The 21,642-nt window shown below is 38.5% G+C and overlaps 1 protein-coding gene across 2 annotated transcripts in view; it reads right to left on the bottom strand.

The window, feature by feature from the left end:
* kif18a (kinesin family member 18A) overlaps positions 1-21,642 on the bottom strand; it is a 31,190-nt gene that overhangs the window by 5,301 nt on the left and 4,247 nt on the right. For both annotated transcript variants that reach the window (XM_044351218.1, XM_044351227.1), the window contains exons 4-14: positions 21,255-21,359; positions 20,624-20,734; positions 20,192-20,389; positions 15,116-15,292; positions 14,924-14,998; positions 14,686-14,786; positions 8,726-8,888; positions 8,075-8,239; positions 7,056-7,177; positions 6,648-6,928; positions 4,820-4,876 (exon numbers count right to left, since the gene is read on the bottom strand). In XM_044351218.1, the coding sequence (XP_044207153.1) occupies positions 4,820-4,876; positions 6,648-6,928; positions 7,056-7,177; positions 8,075-8,239; positions 8,726-8,888; positions 14,686-14,786; positions 14,924-14,998; positions 15,116-15,292; positions 20,192-20,389; positions 20,624-20,734; positions 21,255-21,359 (1,555 nt within the window). The remainder of the gene's footprint in view (positions 1-4,819; positions 4,877-6,647; positions 6,929-7,055; positions 7,178-8,074; positions 8,240-8,725; positions 8,889-14,685; positions 14,787-14,923; positions 14,999-15,115; positions 15,293-20,191; positions 20,390-20,623; positions 20,735-21,254; positions 21,360-21,642) is intronic.

Genomic DNA, 21,642 nt, shown 5'->3' with positions numbered 1-21,642 from the left:
TAAATAGACCAGAACTAGAGGATTTTACCTTCTAAAAGCCTTGGAACTTTTTTTAAAATTCCCTGAGTAAAACATGGCCTCAGACACACGACTGTGAACTCAGCTTTTCAAAGGAGTAATTAAATTTAGGTATGTAGTGCTTCTTCAAAATTGAGAAACATAAAAATCTCTTGGTTAACATATCATAGGATAGTTTGTTGATCCCATAACCTGAACATGTATCATCCCACTGAGCATCAGGGGACATACAGTATAAAATAATGGCAAATCAATCAGTGCCAATGCTCTTATATTAGCTAGCAGTTCTGAGTTAGCCAACAGCCTTAACCATGGTTTAACACAACACATATCTCTCGTGACTTTATTTCTGGCTACTATAATTGTTTTAACTCAGAGTTTCTCTTAAAAACAAAACAAACAAACAAAAAAAAACTAAAATATGATTTTTTGCACTGTGCCCGCCTTTTTGTTGAGCTGTTGTTAATAAATCCTAAACAGCATCAACAACTAATTAGCATGACAAACAGGAGCAGATCAGACAGCAGGGAGGGCTCTTACAAAAAAGAAAGAAAAAAAAAACATGATGGAATATGTGTGCTTTTACTGTATTATTTTATAATAAACAGAGGTACTGAAGGTCAGCAAGAAAAACACTGCAGAGGAAGCATTCACTGATTAGTTAAGTAGTACGTTTTGAACATGGATGTATTATACGAAGATAGATGGGGGGATGGGGGATTTTTTCGCTGCAATACCACAACTGGCCACTGGGAAAACTCGGCAGCAAGGCTGAATGGCGGCATGTTATTCAGCTGTCTCAAAGGTGCGGTGTGTAGGATTTAGTGGCATCTAGCGGTGAGGTTGCAGATTGCAACCAACTGAATATCCCTCCCCTTCTCCTTCCAAACGTGTAGGAGAACCTACAGTGGCTGCGAAACTTGCGAAAAATGAGAAAGGCCCTCTCTACAGCCAGTGTTTGGTTTGTCCGTTCTGGACTACTAAAGAAACATGCCGGTACAACATGGCGGGCTCCGTGGAAGAGGACCCACTCCCTTAGTAGATATCAAGGGCTCATTCTAAGACAACGAAAACACGGATCTTATTTTCATGGGATTATACACTAATAAAAACATACTCATGAATATTATATTCTATTTCTGCCAAGTCCTTTCCACTAGATGCCACTAAATTCTACATAGTGCACCTTTAATATATTGATGGTTTTGAAACCCTGCCCAGGTTTGAGGCAGAATGTGCCACTGTGAAACTGATCCCCTTAAAACATACAGTATAATGTCCCACCAATGTAACCTCCCTGTACCCAATAAAATAAAGAAAAAAATAATAAAAGATTAAAGTGAGCCAAACTAACAAATGACTACTTGATGGTGTTTTTAAGCTTGACAAAAATGGTTTGTCAGAGAGAGAAGCAAAGCTATTTACTGTTTTTATATTTAAAATGTTAGTGAGAATTGCATGTTTTTGATGATCAAAAAGACCAACGTTTCGATCAGTCTGTCAATAAATGATCTAGTGTTAGCAGACTCTGGATATTATTTTCCAGCCCCATATGTTGTAGCTAGATAGTGGTTGAGTACAGACTGACAGCTAGCGGACAGTAAATGTTTGAATTCCATAGCCTTCCAAACAGTGCAGGGATCGGTTGAGCTTGTATTAACTTGTGGTAATTATTGCAAGGACGCAATTTTTTGTTCTGTTTTTTTTTTAAAGGCAGCTGTAATACAAAGCCATGATTACACAGTCAAGTATTCATTGTAGATTGCTGTTTTAATAAGAATACACTATGTTTAGCCAATATGATCATGAACCTTCTAGTTTCTACTGCTTCTGACATTTTAACCACTAAAGCAGCATTATCAAGATATATCCTCATAAAATTCAATACTGATCAACACAGGAAAATTTATCATGTAATTTTGTGCCTCGTTCAGTTGTATTTGAAAATGATAACAAAAAACTTGTACAGATTCCAGAGCAGAGTGGGGTTGAATCACTGTGTCTGCATCACATTATAGACGACCATTACACTCATGGCATTTCCTGCAGAGGTGTGGTGGGGGGGATGGAGGGGCTAAAAAGGAAAAATGCCAGCACATAAAGGAAGTGAGAAGAACACTAAATGCAAAGGTGAATGACTGACTTATATATTACCCTAAATATCAAAATGCAATATTTAGCAAATGTGAGTCACACTTCAGACAGCACATCGAGTGAGGAGACAGTGATAAATAGCCCTTTTCTGTGGCAGAGGAGTTGTTCCTAGCAATAAATGGCAGCAGAGTTCCTTCAATCACATATTTTTGGCTTGTAGGGGATTAATACATGCATGAGTTGCTATTTCTGGTGGAGGCTGCACTGAATTAGGGTCGCCTGGTTGCTGCTGCCTGTTTTTTATAGTGCGCCTTTTCTGGTTGGTGGAGCAGGGGAGTTTACGTCTGTTGACGTTTTTTCCTGCCCTGCTGTGGATCTGCATTTTCATGAATGAAGCTCAAGAGGGATTGGGAGGGTTAGATGCGAGACAGACAGAGAACAACATTGGAGGGTAGGAGGGAAAAGAAAGGTAGAATGGGGGAGGGGGGGGGAGGCAGACTAACAGACATTTGAAGCAAAAGGCAGAACAAAAATCCAGGCAGGAAAAAATAGAGAGAAGTGAAGGCTAGATGATAGAACTGGAAAATAAAAAGAACAGCATGAAGGGGGCAGTGGGAGATAACTGAATGAAAAATCATCAAGATATCAATAGATGCATGTGTGGGCATGTTGTAATCATCACTGAATTGTGGAACACTTAAATGCTCCTTCAAAGTGATAACTTCCGTGCGATTTGCTATTAATGACCAGTCCACAAAGAGTTAACGCTCTTTCAAAACCCCAACCCTCTCTAAAACCGATCACATTTGATTGGCTTAGCAAGCTGCAGGGTGGAGCTATTTCTCATAACATGCTGCAGTGACTACCATTAAGAGCTGATGAAGCAGTAAGGGACTGACGAGCAGCGTCAGAATAAGATCACAGCAGTTTGTCTGAATGCTAAATAAAACCCACAGTTATTAAAATATTTGTGGTATTTCAACTCTATCATTTTGTATTTGTCAGTAATAGAGTAGTCATTTAGCAGAGCTGATAAGGCTGCACATTATTTGCAAGACTATACCTACTGTATGTATATAAGTGTGTGTACTACATGCATGTAGGGGTGGTTGCTCTAGAGTGAAATTAAGATGGACAGGGTGGTTTTGAAGGATGCAAGTGTGAGTCAGTGAATGCATAATTGAGGATGCACTGAGTTATGATTTTATTAGAGAGATGAAACAGTGGCTACATGATCCCAATAATGGAAACAAGAGTGATGCAAAAACAGTTATTTAAAAGCTGAATAAATTACACTGATTATATTATGTAGAAATTCACCATTAAGCTCATTTTAAGTCTCCATAAAAGGCGTGCGTAGCCCTCTACTTTGTCTTGAAATGGCATGCATGGACAGTTAATTATTTCATAAGGTGCTGCTGCAAGATGGGCTGTGACTACAAGCAAACATTCTGCAGTTTATGAAGATATTATTTGACATAATGTTAACATAGATCTTTAGGCACATTTAGCTTTGTCCAGTATTACTGAAGATAAATACTTATTTCACATATCTGGAACTGATTAAGGCTACTATATCATTTTTATACCGATATATTTTGTTGTTAATAACAGAGAGTATCATTATTAAGCACTATTCTGTGAGTAGAAGGTAAAAATAAACCATTTATTTGTGTTTTTCACATACTGAATACACACTCACAGTTTACTATGGGTGTGTCAAGTGCTACACTTGACACAAGTTGCAAACTTGACAACAGAGTGTGGCTGTTTAAGTTTTTGTTACTTGTAAGATTGTAATATTAGTGAAATAAGAGCCCTGTGGAGAGAAGACTGGAGATTAACTGGGAAAGAAAAGTATAATTAAGAGTATATAACAATAACCGAGTAAAGGACAGAAAAAAACAAACAGTAAAGCAACTGGCTTGACTGACTCCTAAGGCCTGAAGAGGTGTCTGGCGGACAGACCTTACAGAATGAGGACTTATGTTTTGCCAGAAAAACTCTCTAAAAACAAAAACTGTACCAAAGTTCACTTATTATAAAAAGTTGCAGGGAAATTTAATAGCAGTAGTGACAAAGCCCCTAATACTCTCATATGTCATTTCCATTCAAGGAACTCTGGTCATCTGGCAGGAGTATTTCCTTCATAAGTTCAATTTCCCACAATATGTTTCAATGAAATGTAGACCACCTGCAGTAAATATCATTACAGCCAATTTGAACTGCAATATTTCACAAAGGTTTTTGTATTACAAATCCCCAAAGGTTCTCCATGTACAGTTTCCTCTCTATAAAACCAGTTGTGAGTATTCACATCATTTCACTATTCAACTTTGGGCCAGGACAGAATGTCTGCAGCGCAACTATAAATCAAATTATATTACATGTCTGATTTTTACTGTGTATTTTACTACTTTGAACAAGTCTTTTTTGCCAAACAACTAAAAACATGTTCACCAAATAAAAAAGCAGAAAAGTGAAAATGTAGCTTTACACGATATTAAAAACATTATTTTACAATCTGTGTGTTCTACTTCAGTAAAGGGTAGCATCATCTCTCAACATGTGATGGATTGACTGAAAAGTGATACGGAGAGAGCAAATGAGTGAATGACTGACAGATGTGCGGACTTTAACAGGTATGCAGGGGTTGAGATTAATGGCTACAGCATGTTTGTAAGACAGTAAGACAGAGTAGATTTACCTTTTGGCGACGGAGCAGCGTTGCACAATGATGTTCTTTTTGTGCGCCCCTCTGCACCTGAGTTAACAAAATCATAAAGAGATTCAAGAAGAAGAGAAGAATCATCAACATTGCCACAAATACAAAACAGATAAGAAAATCTACTGCAACCTCTTAGGCGGGTTTGTCTCATTACAAAAATGCTACATTATCCTTAAATGTTTGAAAAGTGCTGGCTTTCTTTTCGTTGCTATCACTTAATAGATTGTCAATCAGGAGTATACACTGAAAATTTTAATAGAAACATTCTGACAAAAATTTCCAAGGTGAAACATAATTTAACAAAGCTTTGATTCAAGGGCTGATCATTGCGCACATGTACATACATTCAACCAGCTAATTGCATTGTGGTTGTTGTGTAGTATTTTTGGTTTTAAACAAACATCATATATTCTTTAAATTATGGCCTATGGGTGCTAATATTTGCATTCAGTGGTCATAAAATGTGGTATATTACTGAAATTGAATTAAACAGGAATTCACTACAACCACAGTAAAAAACAAAACAAAACAAAACTAAACATAATACACTTTGAAAGAAGCAAGCTGTGGAACAGCGAGACAGGTGCAGAGTTTAGTGTCTGATAAATGATAAGACGCCATCATATTAATTGAGTATTGTTGGCCAGCTTTGGTTCATGCTCCACTGTCTGTCATGGCTTATATGTCATGAGGGCCTGGCGCTGCTAGGTCATGCAGGGATGACAGTTAAAAATGAACCGTGTTATCTCATGGGTCCCACAATACACACTAGACCTGGACGACTACCGAATACACTGGTCCTCACTGAAATATCTTACACGATACCTAACTATTTGTCAAACTGATCTCACATCCAAGTGTCACATCTGTATATTCAGTTCAATGAAAAAATAATGGAAAAACAAACCTAAATAAAAAAATTACACACACATTCACACAATTTTTTTTTTCCATTTTCAGATGCTTTCTTTAAAAGTGAACTTCTCATTTTAACTTTGGGCTTAACATTTAGTGGGAAGTGTTAACACAACAGAGGTGCTCATTTATCAAAAAAGACAGGTTTAAGTTTGCTCTTTATAAAATTAAATCAAAAAAGTATTTTGTAACGGACTTGTTCAAGAGAGAATAAACCATCTATTGTATAACATACCAAAAGCAAAGATAACTTTGGGCTGTCAACCTCACACACTTCAAAATGAATTTACTGTGGCCTCATGTAACTTAATGGGTTGCCTGGTAACGTCAAAAGACTCTGAAATTAACGTCTGCTGTATGACTGTCAGATCAGTAATCTTTACCAAGCTGCAGTGCATGATGCCTGATGGTTGAACTCAACTTCAAGTAAACATATTTGAATAAAAAAAACTTGGTACACTATTTTAAAAACATTAGCTAGCTATCAACTGGGATCCTTAACGTCAGAGAGATGAATGGCCAAGTGATATTTTCTCCCTTACTGGTTTGACATAGATTCATTCACTGCGAAGCCTCTCTCTCTCTCTCTCTCTCTCTCTAATCCTTTCACATATTCTGGGAGAGGGAGGGGTAAGATTGTCGCATGCAGTTGATAGAGTTAATTGAGGGGGGACAAATCATTTATATGTAATCATTGGGGTGACTTGGCTCCCCATAAAGTGATGCCGTCCTTATATTTCTTCCCACCAGCACAAAGAAGGTGGATGTATGCAAATACAATAATTTCTCCTACCAAATATTCCAAGCATACACCAATATTGTGATTAAACCAAAACAAAACATCTAAATGTGAGGTTAAAAAAAAGGATAAAGTGTAAGTGTGCTGACTTACTGCAGGGGCTACTCTGATGATAGAGCAGATGTGAGAAAGAAAGGACAGGTGCCAACTCGCTGTGGAGCCCAATGCTTCCCGCCTGGTTTGTCTCCTGCATTTCCTCTTCACCTTTCAGATTCTGCCCCGCCTCTTCCTGGTCTGCCCAGACCACGCCTCTCTCCCTCAACACAACCTGCTCTAGTTCGTGGTTCTCCAACTCATCTGCTGCAGTGACCAGCCCGGCCCCGCGCATCGCAGAGTAGTGCCGATTATAAGCTGGCAACAAGATGTTCACCATTCTGAAATGCATTGGAAGAATGATGTTGAGAGAAAAAAAAATGTGTGAGGTGAAATACAGTTTTTTTCTATACTAAGTAATTAGTTACTGAATTCACTGGGGATTCATTCCAAGTATTGTCAACGTACTTTTGCATGCGCTTATTCTGCTGATCTTGCAGCGCAGTGAGCTCGACCATCTGCTTGATGTGTTGTTTGAGGTCGTTTACCTGCAGCTCCAGTCTGTGGCAATGCAAGTCCTTCTCTAACACCTGAACAAGGGGGAGAAGCGAGGTCAGGGAGCAGGAATGATGATGCAACAGCCGGTATAACATAACAGCATTAGCACTCTGGTGTGCAGAATTAAAAGAAACAAAAGGTGATAGGGGGTCATGACGCTAGAGAGAAGATGCAAAGTTCTGTTTTCATCCATGTTTCATTTGCAAAGCTGTCTGGCTCTGGGTAAAGGAGGGGAGAGAAAAAAAAAGAACTCTGACGTAAAGAAACTACGAAACAACAGCAGAGAGAACATTTGACCGGTGGGTGCGTCATAGTTCTGGGTCAGTTCCTGGAAGAAAGGATAAAGAAGAAAAAAATAACATGGACATGGTTTTAGGTAACTGGCTGCTGTGTGAGGGATGAGTAAAGGGTATTGATTTATTCTCTTCAGTGATCCACGAGTGAGCTGGAGAAATAAAATGAGCACGGTTCTAATTACTGGGAGAACAGATGGGAAGAAAACAAAGACAGTCACGACACCAGTAGAGACACAGCCTACCTTCCAAAATAAACAAACAAAAAACACCAAGCGATGAGTTTTCAAGGATGTAACTCACATTGTTAATTTTTTCTCTATATCTAATCATGCTCATTTGTCTGCTTACATTAAGTTTACAAACTATTTCATCCTGTTGTCAAGTTATGCAATGAAGTCTGTAGTTTTACTTACTGAATGCTTCTATTGACCTGCAAATACTGCCACAGGCATTGTGGTTACACCTTTTCGATTAGGTTCAATCAGTTAATTAATCAAATTTGACATAACTTCTGTTTGCTGTTGTTAGAATTAACATAAATAAAGGTTATAACAAACCATGGAGCAAATTTAGGGCTATTAGGGTTATTTTTCAGCACCAGTAAATGTAATAGGGTCAGTAAGTTCTTCTAACCTGTGAGGCTTGATCGTTCGACTTCAACAACTTCATATCATTCTCGACGCGATGAAGCCAGCCGTCATTGTCCAGGAAACGTGTTTCTGCCTCCTTCAAACGTTTGCAAATGTGCTGCTGCTGAGCGCGCAAACTTGCAATCTTCCGTTCATGCTTACAAGTGGCCTATTGGAAACAACAGCAACAAAAAAGGTGAATGAATGGCAACCAGGCAATTTACATTAATTTAAAATATTTAGCATTTGTTGAGAATTCTTTGTTTGGAGAGGCAAATCTGAAACAATTTATCTTAAGATAAAAATATAAATGAAAGTTTTAAAATGTCAGACAGATGAAAGAGTATTGCCCTCAGAAGATTTGTTCCCACGGTTTAGTTTTCCTCAGTTTGGATGAGAGTGGACCATTCTGCAAAGTTTGGTTCATTCTTGAGAATTCACTTTCTATATGTTGGATGGCATTTACAGGTGGGGCTAACACTTGGACTTAGATGGCTGATAAAAGCCAGGAACTGGGGAGCAATGACCCTGTCCTGTAGTGGCGTAAATGAGAGGCTCAGACAACTATAGAGAACAGAGAAGTAAAATGATGACTCGGCAGCTGTTTTCTGCGGGGATGATGGAATGTGTGGATAGCAGCGTAAGCATCAGCTACCTTCTCAGTCTTTTCCTTGGCACAGAAATATTGGACCTGCAGGTTGTCCTCCTCACTGTAGCGCTGGCGCAGCTCATTCTCCTTCAGTTGTCTCTCCAAATCCAGCTGTTCTTTCCTGATTTGGGCCCGGCTAGAGAAGATTTGCTGCAGAGCTTCTGACACCCTAGAGAGAAGGGGAAAAGAGTGATGTTCGAAAATTACAAGCTTTGACTTAAAAGGGCTGCACTAGGAAATGTGAATTAACAAAAGTAAAACAAAAGAATTAATGTCAAACTTTTAAAGTGATATAAATGCTCTAAAAATGGCCATGGCCATTTCATTTGATGAGATCACAGAGCAGGCCATTACAGTCACAACTTATTTTGCAATCAAACGAACAATCTGAGTCAAACGTAAACCAAAGGGTCACGCTACAACTACATGTGAATATATTATATATTGCCTCTTTAAAATAGATAAATAGGTACACCTGTAAAGTCTAATGCAATCCCATCTTTGTGGAGCTTGTAATGCTTAGTTTTGCTCCTACTGTCAGAAAGGTGTTCTTTAAACTAATTTATAGGACTGTGGTCAGTGGTTGTTGTTGTTTTGGAATGCATTATGTTGAAAGGCTTTTTGTAATGTTTTGCCCACCTTGATTTACATACATGAAGGGGACAGAATATTAGGAGCACCTCTTAGTATAATGCAATCCAGTAAAACATGGCCATCACCACAGGGATTCTAGCCAGATGTGATTAGAAGCTGCTATGCCACATGTAAGGACTGAATTTAATATATTGCTGTGCCGAGAGCTCCTACAAACCACTAAATCAAGCATTTAACGTGTCATAAAGAGGCCATGAGATATTTTATCAACACATTTAAGCCAGTTTTAATATAGATATAGCAACTTATAATGATCATTTAAAAGTAGTCAGATCACTCATCAGATCAAATATTTGCCAGACTAATGTTGTTATTTAGCACAATTACTTAATGACATTTTAAGGCTTGAGCTGATTAAAAAATCATGTCTTCAAGACGGCCTAAGGCCTCCACAAGATGCCAGTGACTGAGCCAGAAATGTTAGATATATGTAAGATGTTCTTAGATATATGATGTATATATGTATTCTTAGAATAGAGTTGAGGTGATATTCTGATTGGATGCAAGTGACTGTCTAGTTGAGTTAAAGCAGGAGGAAAGACATGAGAGGCACGCAGGTAAATAAGACTGGAGAGCTGTCGCTGAAATGTGACTGCACTCTTCAATGTAACTCCAGTGACGTAGGAGACGTCGTGGCCTTGCTAGACTGCTGAATTTTTAATAGTGTGAGAAGCGTGCAGCCTCTATTCAGAGCCTCTCACTGTGCGAGTTGTGAATTCTGATGCCAGTGAATGAAATGTGTGGGAGTGAGACTCATTCAGCTTTTCCATGTCCCCCGCCCCCAACCCAAATACCCCGACAGATGCCACTGTATGCCTTAAAGACAACTAGATGGGATGTGGTTGATCTGATTTATATTGAAGAAATAAATGGGTATATATCATTTCAATTAGAATAAAGGAACTGCAGTTATAGTGAAGCTAATGTTGATTATAGTAGTTCTATCCAACACTTATATACCTTTACACAAAGAGGTAAGACTTGAAACCAAGACGCAATTCTTTTTTTCAAAACACAAAAAAGCAAAGGCCAAGGCCAGTGGTTTTCAATCCCGATCCTTGGGACTCAAAGTATATGTTTTTTTTAATCCAAGATGTAAAATAGTCCCTGATTAGATGGCTGGATTAAAAACTAGCAGTGCACAGGGTCTCAAACCAAGGCTGCAATCTCCTACTCTTTGTAATGTTTTGGACTGTATCATCCTGTTTCAATTAAAGAAAAATAAAATATATGCATAGACAGCAGCATTTACATTATAACAAAAAAGGAGTATTATTTATTATTCTAATTTAAACCTAGAAAAATACTTTATTTACCTTAGATTTGTCTCAAGTTTAAATTACAGAGAAGCACTTATCAATATTTTACCACGGAGCTGCTCTTAATATGCAGGTCGACTGATTACAGTACAAGTCAGGAGTGAATGTTGAAAAAAAGCGGAAAAAAAAAAGTCTTCAGGTATAAAAAGATTGTTGTGTTCATATTCTTACTTAGTCTTAACTCTAAAACAATCACGGTAAATACTTATTTAAAAAAAAAAAAACATATTGGTGAAGATCATAACAATTAGTATTGGTTTCTTCATGTGACACATTTCCTATTGACGGAGAATGTTACAGCGGGACATCAGACAGTTATATGTCCATCTGGAGTGTAAACTAACGGGCCATGAATTATGAAGAGACAGGACATTTAATTTGACAGAAAGGCGGCATTGCTGAAAAACAAATCGTGCTTTTTGATTGGACTTTTTTGTTACACCCAACTAGTGTAGCATGAGGTCACCACCGAAGACGCACTGTTTTCCAGGAAGAAACCGTTTTCCAGGAGACTCAGGCGCCCGTTTCATGGGATGGCAGTAACACAAACAAGTTGTTTAAAAAGTAAAAAATACCAGCCTGTGTAGCTGATCTACACAGGCTTTGGGAACTGATCAAGCCTTTCATCAGCAATTCAGTAGCACTGGCATTGGATAATCAATTCTGATACTTTGTTTACAGTATCACTATGGGTAGGTCAGCTGTCAAAAATATTACTAATGCACTATGTTGTGTGTGTGTTCTCAAGGCAACACAAACAAGTAAATAAACAGCAGCTGGCATTTTCAACTAATGATATCCACACTGACATTATGTGTTACCAATCAAAGCAGGTAGAACTGCTTTAGGTTTAAAAATCCTTTTGCTTCTACTCTAGCAACATGTTTTTCTGGTGCAGCACACCTTGACTGCGCTGCTCCTGGCCGAAAACTGTGTCTGAACATTGAAATTTTGTATATGTAAAAGGTGAAGACAGGCTATCAAAATACTATCAAAGCATTTCTGGCCACAATTGTTTCTGACTGTCACTGATTTCTCCACAGTGATTACAGATTATTACACTACTGCACCATTCAAAAATATAACAGACAGAATCTTTAGGTGCTGCATAGAGAGCATCGAGTTTTGGCAACCTCCAGATTGCCTCTGTGCATTTTGCTGATGATGTACAGTAGTTCTGCTGGTTTCATCAAACTGTGAACTCCAGCATGCACTGGACAGGTTTGCAGCCAATAGTGAAGCACCACTGTAAACGAGTCCACTGTACTCTATCAGAAAGTGGTGGACAGTCTGTTTTGGGTTGGGAATGAGTTGCTGCCTGAAGTGACGTTTGGTTTGGTTGGATTATGATCCAAAACCTCATCTATGGTCATGAGCTCTGGCTAGTGACACAAAGAATGAGATCATGGATACAAACAGCCAAAATGTCTGAGTTTCCTTCACAAGGTGTCTGGCCTCTTAAGGACAAGGTGAGGGTCCCAAAAATCCACAAGAAGATCACAGTGGAACCACCGATCCTTTGCTTTGAATGGAGCTACTGGAGGTGGTTGGGGTATTTCAGGACCGTCTAACTGGGAGGACACCCGAGGCAGGCCTGGAGTGCGCTAGGGGGATTATATATCCCATTGGCTTGGAAATGCCTTGGGATCCCCCCAGAAGAGCTGGAGAGAATGGGCAGTGAGAGGAGCTTCTAGGCTAATTTGCTTAGTCTGCCACAACAATGACCTGGACCCAGACAAATGCCAGAAAATGGATCGATAGTTGGATGATAGGTCACAATACAGTATAAAACATTGCAGATAACTGCTAAAGGAAAACTGTGATACAGGAAATTAAGGGTTTCCTCTCTAAATTGGATTGCCTTTACTATAAATATATACATAGAATATAAATAGATTCTTTATATGGCAAAAAGAATTGTACCAACTCCTATGTTCATACCAACCACCTCATATTCCAGTAGCCTGGTTTGAAGCTTCATTAAGCAACATTTTTGATGACATTAAATCAAATCTCGAAGTGATGCCAATTGTACCGATCACACTGAGAATCAACACCTCAGACCCGAGCTCTATGCAACTTTCAACAGCTTTAAGCCCACCGTTCTGGTCTGTTAAGTCCAGTGCTTTTTTTTACTAAACAATTGTATAAGACTGATTGCTGCCACTCATGCTACCTTCCAAGCACAGAATGGCGGCAAGCAGATGTTTATATGTTACCCATAGGCACTTAGGGCCTGAGCACCGAGTGGTGCGAAGGCCCTATTGTATCCGAAGGAATTACTCTTCTTCTTCCGAAAGAAATGCATTTTTGAGGGGCTACAGGTGCTTGAAAACTTATGAAACTTTGCACAAGCATCAGAAGTGGTGAAAAATTATGTATTTTGTGGGCCTTAGGCTAGGGTGTGGCAAAATGACTCAATAGTGCCCCCTACAAAATTTCAAAGTCAAAGCCCCCACCAAATTTGACGTAGATGAACAAAATTTGGTAGGCACATGAACCATGTCCAGACTTACAAAAAAGTCTTTTGGAGCCATACCCTAAGTCCAACAGGAAGTCAGCCATTTTGAATTTACTGTGCAATTTTTGCACAGTTTTTGCCATTTGCAGCCATTGTATTTTTAACGAAGTTACAGGTGCTGTACTTTTAAATCCTATACTTAGCAGGTTGACCAGATCCATCTCAAATTTGGTCAGAAAGGCCAAATGGCCTTGATGATGCTATATTGTGAAGCTTTATGATGAAAAGTGATCAAAATCTTGAGTTTTCATGAAACTCTCTTTATGTGGCGTGCTGTTCAATTTGCGTGTTTTGCCATGAAACAGGAAGTTGTTGTAACTCTACTGGACTTTGTCCAATCTGCCCCAGATTTCACATGCTTGATTGAAGTCCAGGCCTGAACACATCTACATGTCAATAATGAGTCATAGCACTACCTACTGACAACACAAAGTCAGCCTTATGTGACAAACATCTTCTGATATACATTTAATTCAATTTATCAATTTATCGAATATCATGGATGAACACATGATATATAGCAACATGATGTACAATTAGTGGGTGTTCTCTAGTGCCACATAGTGGACACTGGAAGTGGTACTTAACTCCTTCATGCAACATCCGATATTCATGACAATGCATATGCGTGTCAGGCGACCTCCACTAAATGCATTACTGCATTAATGATCCACTTGTGTAGCACCACTTACTGGCAACAGGAAGCAAGCTTTATGTTACAAACTCCCTTTGATTTACTTGAAATTTAAAGTGTGTGGTCTGCATTTGATATGCAGCTACACAATGAACATTTAGTGCGTGTTTTCTAGCACCACATAGTAGACAGAGGAAGTGATAGTTATCTTCCACATGCAATGTCCAATATTGAGGAAAATGTATGCGTCTGCTGCCCTCTGGTAAATGTATCGCTGCATCGCGTTGCTCCACAATAGCAGCGCAACTACGGCGCAACCCGACATGCACAAAGGTGCGAGGGCCTGATCATTGCTACTTGCAGCTTTAATCTACTTTTATATTTCTTATTTTGGTATTTTCAGCCTATTCAGCACTTTGGTCGACTGTAGTTATTTTAAATGTGCTATAAAAATAAATATTGACTTGACTTGACTGCGTGCTGAGCTGGCATAATCAAGATTTACAGCAGGCGTATTTATACCCTATGACATTTATTGTACCATAAATACCATAAATAAATTAAATACAATAAAAAAATAGCCAATTAGACTTTCACTCCTAATTTGATAACCTGAACCAAAATGCATAATTACACCCAGAGCTGCCTGGTCCACTCACTGGCTCTAAAGTCACAATAACCACAGGTAAAACAACAGTTCCCTTAAATGTATCTCTACTGTGCATTGGCAATCAGTGCATGTATTCAAATAACAATAAAAGGGCTTATGACACATAAAGAAGGCAACTACTGATATGTCTCAGCTTACACCCTGAATCACAGTTACGTAAACGCTTACCTTTTGAACTCTGCTTGTTTCTGAGAAGAGATTGTGTTAGAAGTTCCAGGCACCATGTTCTTCTCCTCGTATTCTTTTAGTTTCCGCTTCAACTGTACAATCTTTAGAAATGTGACAGGACATTAAAATAATAGTCAGACAAGAGCTACTGATAACGCTAACTTTTGAAATCAGATATTGCGGAAGTTGTGTGGATTTTTTCAAAGTCAGTGCTGTAGTGTTGGTTGTGTCAGATTACCTCTTGTCGTTGCTTCTCACATATCACTGCATACTGGCCAATGTGACTGTCCAGGCTTAAAACATTACTCTTCAGCTGAGTGGAGAAGAAAATGATTTAAAAGCAATCCATACATTTGTAATCCAAGTATTACAACTCTTAAATATTACAATTTACCTTCAGTGAAATCAACATAATAAATAGAATACTAACCGAGGTTTTAATCTCCTTGGCCCTGTTGGCATACTTCAGTGTGTTGTGGGTGTCGTCATATGACTTGGATGAGGGGCTAACATTGGCAATCATAACTGTCCTGCAGTTGCCTCCCAAAGAGTCTTTAAGTATCCGCGTCAGCTTGCTGTCTCTGTATGGTATATGAGCTTTCTTACTCTGAAACAAATGAGAAAAGTTAATGTTAGCCCAAGAGGTAAGACCATGTGTGCGTTCACTAAAAGTGTACACCAACAAGCATTTCAGAAAAGATGACAAAAGTTTGGGATGCCACAGTGTTTACTTAGAAAATAAATCAAAAATGTTTGAAAGGAACAAATACCAAATCTAGGAAACATGACAGATTCCCAAAACTGGAAACACTAATCAAAATAAAGGAAAGAAAAGGTGCGTTACTGTTGTTGTATGTAGGAGCACAAATGTGTACTACACCTTAATATGCATTCTCCATCTGGACAAGCTCCACAAGTGAGCTTAGTCAGATTACACTATTTGGTGGGGACCAATAAATGTGACGGGGAACAAAACTCAGCATGGAAAGCTCATTTTAAAGTTCGCAAGATCCACAAAACATGGAACAGCCATCTACAACAGTGGTCTGAAGCCTCTCTGCAGCTGGTCTGTGAACACAGCTCGGTCTGTAATAATGTTATTAGATAAACTACAGCTGCTTAGGTGGGTCACCATCTCATGGGCATTGGGATTGCAGAAAGTCACATTAAAATTAAAGCAACAAATGAGCGTAAAATGATCTCTTTTGGGGTTTGCAGCTGTGCCTGCACTTCTCCTTGGAAAAACCCTAAGTCTACATCTGGATTCACAGACCTTATAGTTCATGTCAGGTCCTTACAGGGAGTTACAGAGTAGTTGTGCCAGCAGGCATTCAAACTTACTATTTCAGCAAAGTCAGAATTTAAAAGTTAACAACCATATTTCACCAAACTCAGATGTTTGTTTTGACTCCATACATTTGGGAAATTGTGAGGATTATAACCCTGTCAAGTTACAGGTAAATGGAGGGATCTGCAGTGGTGTGAATAGCAGGTGTGAAACAATCACAAAAAATGGGTGTTGGGTTCAGCAGGAATAAGGCATTTTCCATATTAATGTGGACAAAATTAAAAACGCCCCTTACATATCAAACAGGGTTCCATCCATACCAGTAATTTCAGACCAATTTCTTAAACCATGCCATTCAAGTTGCCAAAACAACAGAAAGATTGGTTTAAAGGATTTGGCTGTCCATTTTCTATATTTTTCTTATTGTCAACAAATCTCATTTGCAGAGCCAAACCAACAATGAACTCATCCTACTTACAAGTATTGTGTGTATCCAAAGCCTGATATATCTTATCCCTCTGTGCTGTAGAGCTCCGTTGTTGTCCAAGAACATTTAAAAACACATCAATGAGCCACACCGCTGCACTGGGGAAAATCCACATCCCTCATCCATGAAAACAGTGGTTACTGTAATTTGTGTAACTTCTTTAGAAATGGTTCCAAAAAGTAAAAACAGCGATAAGATAGTAACCCTCAGGGGTGAGGTTCCTTGTACGGTAGATGCAACTGCGCATGCGCAAAAAAAGCCAAATCCTTTTATCGCTTTTTGTTCCACATCTTTCAGCTGGCAAACAAAACTGTTAATTCTGCCATTATCTGGTAAGTAGGGTCAGGACGCATTATACAATACATGACTGCAAAATCATGGTAATTAGACTTCATTCTCTACTGAACAGTTTCTGGCAACAAACTCAGATCTCTCAGCTGCTTCACTCAGTGCTGCAGTTACATGTAACACATACATAATAACATAACATTTCACAGTTAAAGCTTCCCCTTGGCTGTCATTTAAAGGATTTTACTGTGAAGCAGGTACAGGTTTTAGCCTTAGCCGACATAGTCAATGACAGCTAACTCATGGTGCCACAGTGACAAAAGGGGCTATGTCTGGTCACGGCAACTGCAGGAGGGCTGGAGCAATTTAATCACTATTTAATGCTTGCACATTATAGGTTTTATTATTTAAATTCACTCTGAGCAATCAGTAAGAGACATGGAAAGTTGAGGTTGACAGTAAGTTTGCTGCTTAACATGGTGCCTGGAACCCAACCACATCTGCGGGTTGACAACCACACAACATCATAAAAAAAAAAAAATAGCTCAGCTTTCTCTGTCCACACCATAATGCAAAACTGGTTCTATGAAATGTATCCACTCTAGACAACATTTTCAGAAAGCCTAGTTTTCGTGGGTGGGAAACGCTGGCCTTGTGTGAATGGAAGGCCTAAACAGAGATAAAAGGATGTGTCGTCAAATGTATCTGCATTAGTTTGGACATGGCCTAAGGCAAACAACTTACAACAAAAACCTCTGTGCAGCATAGCATGAAGATGACATACTGAACTGCCCAAACAGAAGCAGCAGACATTCTTCTCACTCAAACAAATGGCATGTCAGCCCAGACACGAGCGGAGACATTCTTTCCTGTAAACAATGGCCACAACATGAATTCCTCTTCAGCCTACAGTAAACACTGGAGCACCAATAACCATGGGGATAGAATGAGGAAGGAGTGGGGATTAGTGGTGGGCATTGTAGGCTGAGCAGCTCAAACTGAGTCCATCACTGAAACACTTAAGAATGATGGGCAGGGTATAATACATTAAAGAACACAGTTTTAACCCAAGAATGAAGTAACCTGTTGAGGAAGCATCACATTTCACCATGGCAGTGTTACATTTGTGCAGCATTTCCTACATGTATGTGGCCTGCTTGCACGTTGTCCCTTGAGACTGGTGTGTAAAATGAGAAGACTGCTCGACAGGTTAATGTATGCAACTGGAATGAAATAATACCCAAATACTCAGTTGACTCTGCACTTCTCAAGCTCTCTGTTTCATCTGGACGCTAGTGCTTTAGTTCATATACCTATATGTATTATAATCTTTAGAACATTATGCAAAATTTCCATATGCGCTGATGATATATTTTGCTGATAGAACCATAAGAATACAAAAAAACCCCAATCATGCTTGATAGCGGTTTCATTGGTGTAAAACTCAATGTACGTGTGTGTATCAGTGCATATGTCTGGATGCATCTATATGTGATTAATTTTTAAATGTGTTGTGACTGCAATAATGGGAACGACAGCATGCCACTATAAACATTCTTTGTGTGTATGTAGTTGTTGATATTGAGAAGAGCTAGTAATGCCATATTAAAACTGGTGATAGAGTAATGTGAGTGGATAGTTATTAACATGTTTTATGTCATTGTAATATGCTTGTGTTGGTAAATTGTGTTGTTTAAATTTTGCCTTAATTTTAAACCACTACCTAACATTATTTTTGAAGGTTTCTAAATAAATATCATTTTAACTTTTATTTGACAATCACAAAGCAGAGCTGAATTTGTTACCAAACTAACCAAACACTTTGTTTAATGTCTACAGTCTGACAGAAGCTGCAGTGCATTGCTGTCTTTGCTAACTAGAAATTGTCTTGTGTACATTTAAATTCAAAATTTTAAGCGTTACAACAGCAAGCACACAACACTGTTTGAATGATCTGTTCTTCTGTGAACAGATCCCCAATAAACAGTTTCAGCTGTCACGGAGACATCAGACAAATTGCTCTCAGTACACAGAAAATGTGAAACACTGCTAAATATTTAAAGGGAGACCACATTTTACAGTTTCTCTTTTTCCACAATGTCTCTATTACTAGAAGATGGTTACATATTTGTTTGTGCTGGCCACGCCCCCAGCTATTATTTGAGACTCTGCCATTATTGAATACCGGCTTTTATATGAGAAATTATTATATGCAAAATCACATATAAAATGATCAAACTAAAAATGTGTAAAAAGATAGGTTCACAGTTCTAGTCTGTCTTAAAAAAAACACTGACATGACCATATGAACATTTAAACTTGTGTTGCTTGATGTAATCATACCTGCATACTGCTCATTAAGAGAGTACCTTCCCAATTCACTTGCAATGTCTATCCAATGATAGGGGACTAAATCTACAGTCCTTGTCTTTGCCTAACTGGTTGGACTTTATACAATATGTCCCCTTTCCTAGACTGAGTCACACATTTATTCATCTATCAAACACTTTGGAGTATTTTCTGTAATCATATCGGAACTTCTGCTGAATCATTGATTTTCTTAACTAACCTAAAGCATACACTTAATAGGAATGAAAGTGTAATCAGGGCTCAGATTTCACAAATAATTAAATCCAAATAATAATAAAAAAAAACAACCCAGATTGGATCTCATAAACATGGAGAACTCTCACAGACTATCTGCTCTTAAACTGCCAACATAACATTGCTCATACTACAATATCAGAAAAAAAGGATGCATAACAACAAAGTATTAAATTGATCATCACGCCAGAGGACACTCCACACCCCTCACTCTCTTATACACACACATAACTACAGTTTTGACCGTTAATTAAGACATAGGCCTATTCTGTTATTAACGTTACTGACGTATCTGCACTAATATTTTGTCGATCTTAACAGTTCATCAAACTCGTAGGAAACACCTGCTAAAGTGGTCACCAATTTAAAAACACCACTGCTCTCCTCCCCTCAGCCAACATGTGTTGCATATTGGCCGTTGTGGCCAAGCGCTTTAAAAAAACATAAAGGGACAGACGGAACCATCCATCAAACAGAAATAACAAGACTTTGCATCTGCCCAGAGGACCACTGGGACTGTCTTTAGCCTAGTACAATCGGTAAAGGAGTTGTTTACTTCCTGAATCCTGTTACCTTCAGGGAAAATCACAATCAGGTGGAGAACTGGGCAAGAAATACAGTGCAATAAAATGAGAAAAAAAAACCCCAGACCTGGTCGAGACAACTCAAAACAACTTATTTTATACATAAATATCTAACGCTAAATCCTGTGTGTCGATATTATTTCTCATAGGTCTGCATTATCGCAAAGTCGCGTACACTCTGTTACATTATTTTGTCAACACTCTGTAGGTAATCTCAGAGTACAATATATGTAATGTAGGGTAATTTGAACTCACCTTAGGGTCAGCAAGAGCATTGATAACATTTCCTAGGGCAAGGAGTGAGCGATTGATGTTAGCGCCTTCTCGAAAACGTGCCCCTTTAGCGTTGGTGGCGCTGGCTCTCTCTGAGCCTGCCAGATCAATCAGGCTCATTTTGGCGACGCAGACATTAGGATTGAGGCTGGCAGTTTTGTCCTGTTGTCTCAAATATATCTGGAGAAAAAAAGAATACGAAACTGTCAATTTAAGAACATCAGGAAGCAAACTGAGATGCATTATTACACAGCTGTTGTGAAACATGAACTTAAAAGATACTTCATACTTAAAAAAAAAAAAAAAAAATCTTATTAGTTAATCATTTTATCATTATGTTGTTTTCTTCAAGTAATGATATCATGCTACCACCTAACTGTCCTTGCGGATTTGAATATGACTGAACTGAAATACCTGAAACACAGCATGGGACCGTGAGGAGGTGGCATTCATATCAGTGGGGTGCTGCGTCCTGTTTCGATTGCCAGAATCCAAAGCCTCAAGAATGTGCTCTGCAGATTTGGGCTGTATAGGGAAAAAAGGACAACATCATCTATGGTGTGTGACCCAGTAAAAGGCCCCATTTGGGAACATCACAGCAGGAGAACAATAATGGGGGTCAACACTAATAGTCTGTATATGTAACCCAGTTAGGATAATATTTGTACAATATTTTTTATACAAATAATTACATTTATTGGGATTTGACAATTTTCCCAATGAATTAGGAAAACATCTAACAATCTACCCAACAACGACTACAGTTGTTTTATATAACTGATAACATCACATCAAAGTTTAAGTTTCAATTCAAAATGTTTTTCCCCACAACCTTCATTTATTAGGAGAGAGCAAACCCCTAGAGAAAATGTTTGAATAGTAACACATATTTTTTGATCATGTCTTAACACGGGCGGTGCATTTTTAAATATTAAGGCTGCAGAGGACACGATTCCTTGGCATTTATTCTTGTACATCTTCTACAGACAATATTCGTAAGACAAGATGCTACGGGCTGGTGCGTGGGATACATGTTGCTACTAACCTGATGCAGTGTGAGGCCCTGAACAACCACTCCTTTAGAACTGTCCTCTCTCACTGCAAGAGGCCCCGCATTAGCCAACAAGTCTCTGATCTGTTCATTGTAAACCTGTGAACAAACAACAAATGTTAACTGTAAATAGAGCCAAATATATTAAAACAGGGTTGCTGCACTTTTTGAAATCATATTTAATGCTTTTTAAGACCTTGACAGAGAAAGTTTAATACCCTTTCCACAGCAAAACAAATGTACAGTAGGGCTGAGCTTTGTGTTTGAAATCAACTTGACAATAACAGGGACATTTTTCTAGATATTTCTGTATCTCCATATGACAATCATATGTAAAATCTTATAAAGTAAAAGTAAATTAATGGCAAATGCAATGAACAAT

Source organism: Thunnus albacares, chromosome 1 (assembly GCF_914725855.1).
Source record: "Thunnus albacares chromosome 1, fThuAlb1.1, whole genome shotgun sequence".
Lineage (NCBI taxonomy): Eukaryota > Metazoa > Chordata > Actinopteri > Scombriformes > Scombridae > Thunnus > Thunnus albacares.
Note: the sequence above shows the minus strand (reverse complement) of the source record. Positions and strands in the feature narration are given on the sequence as shown.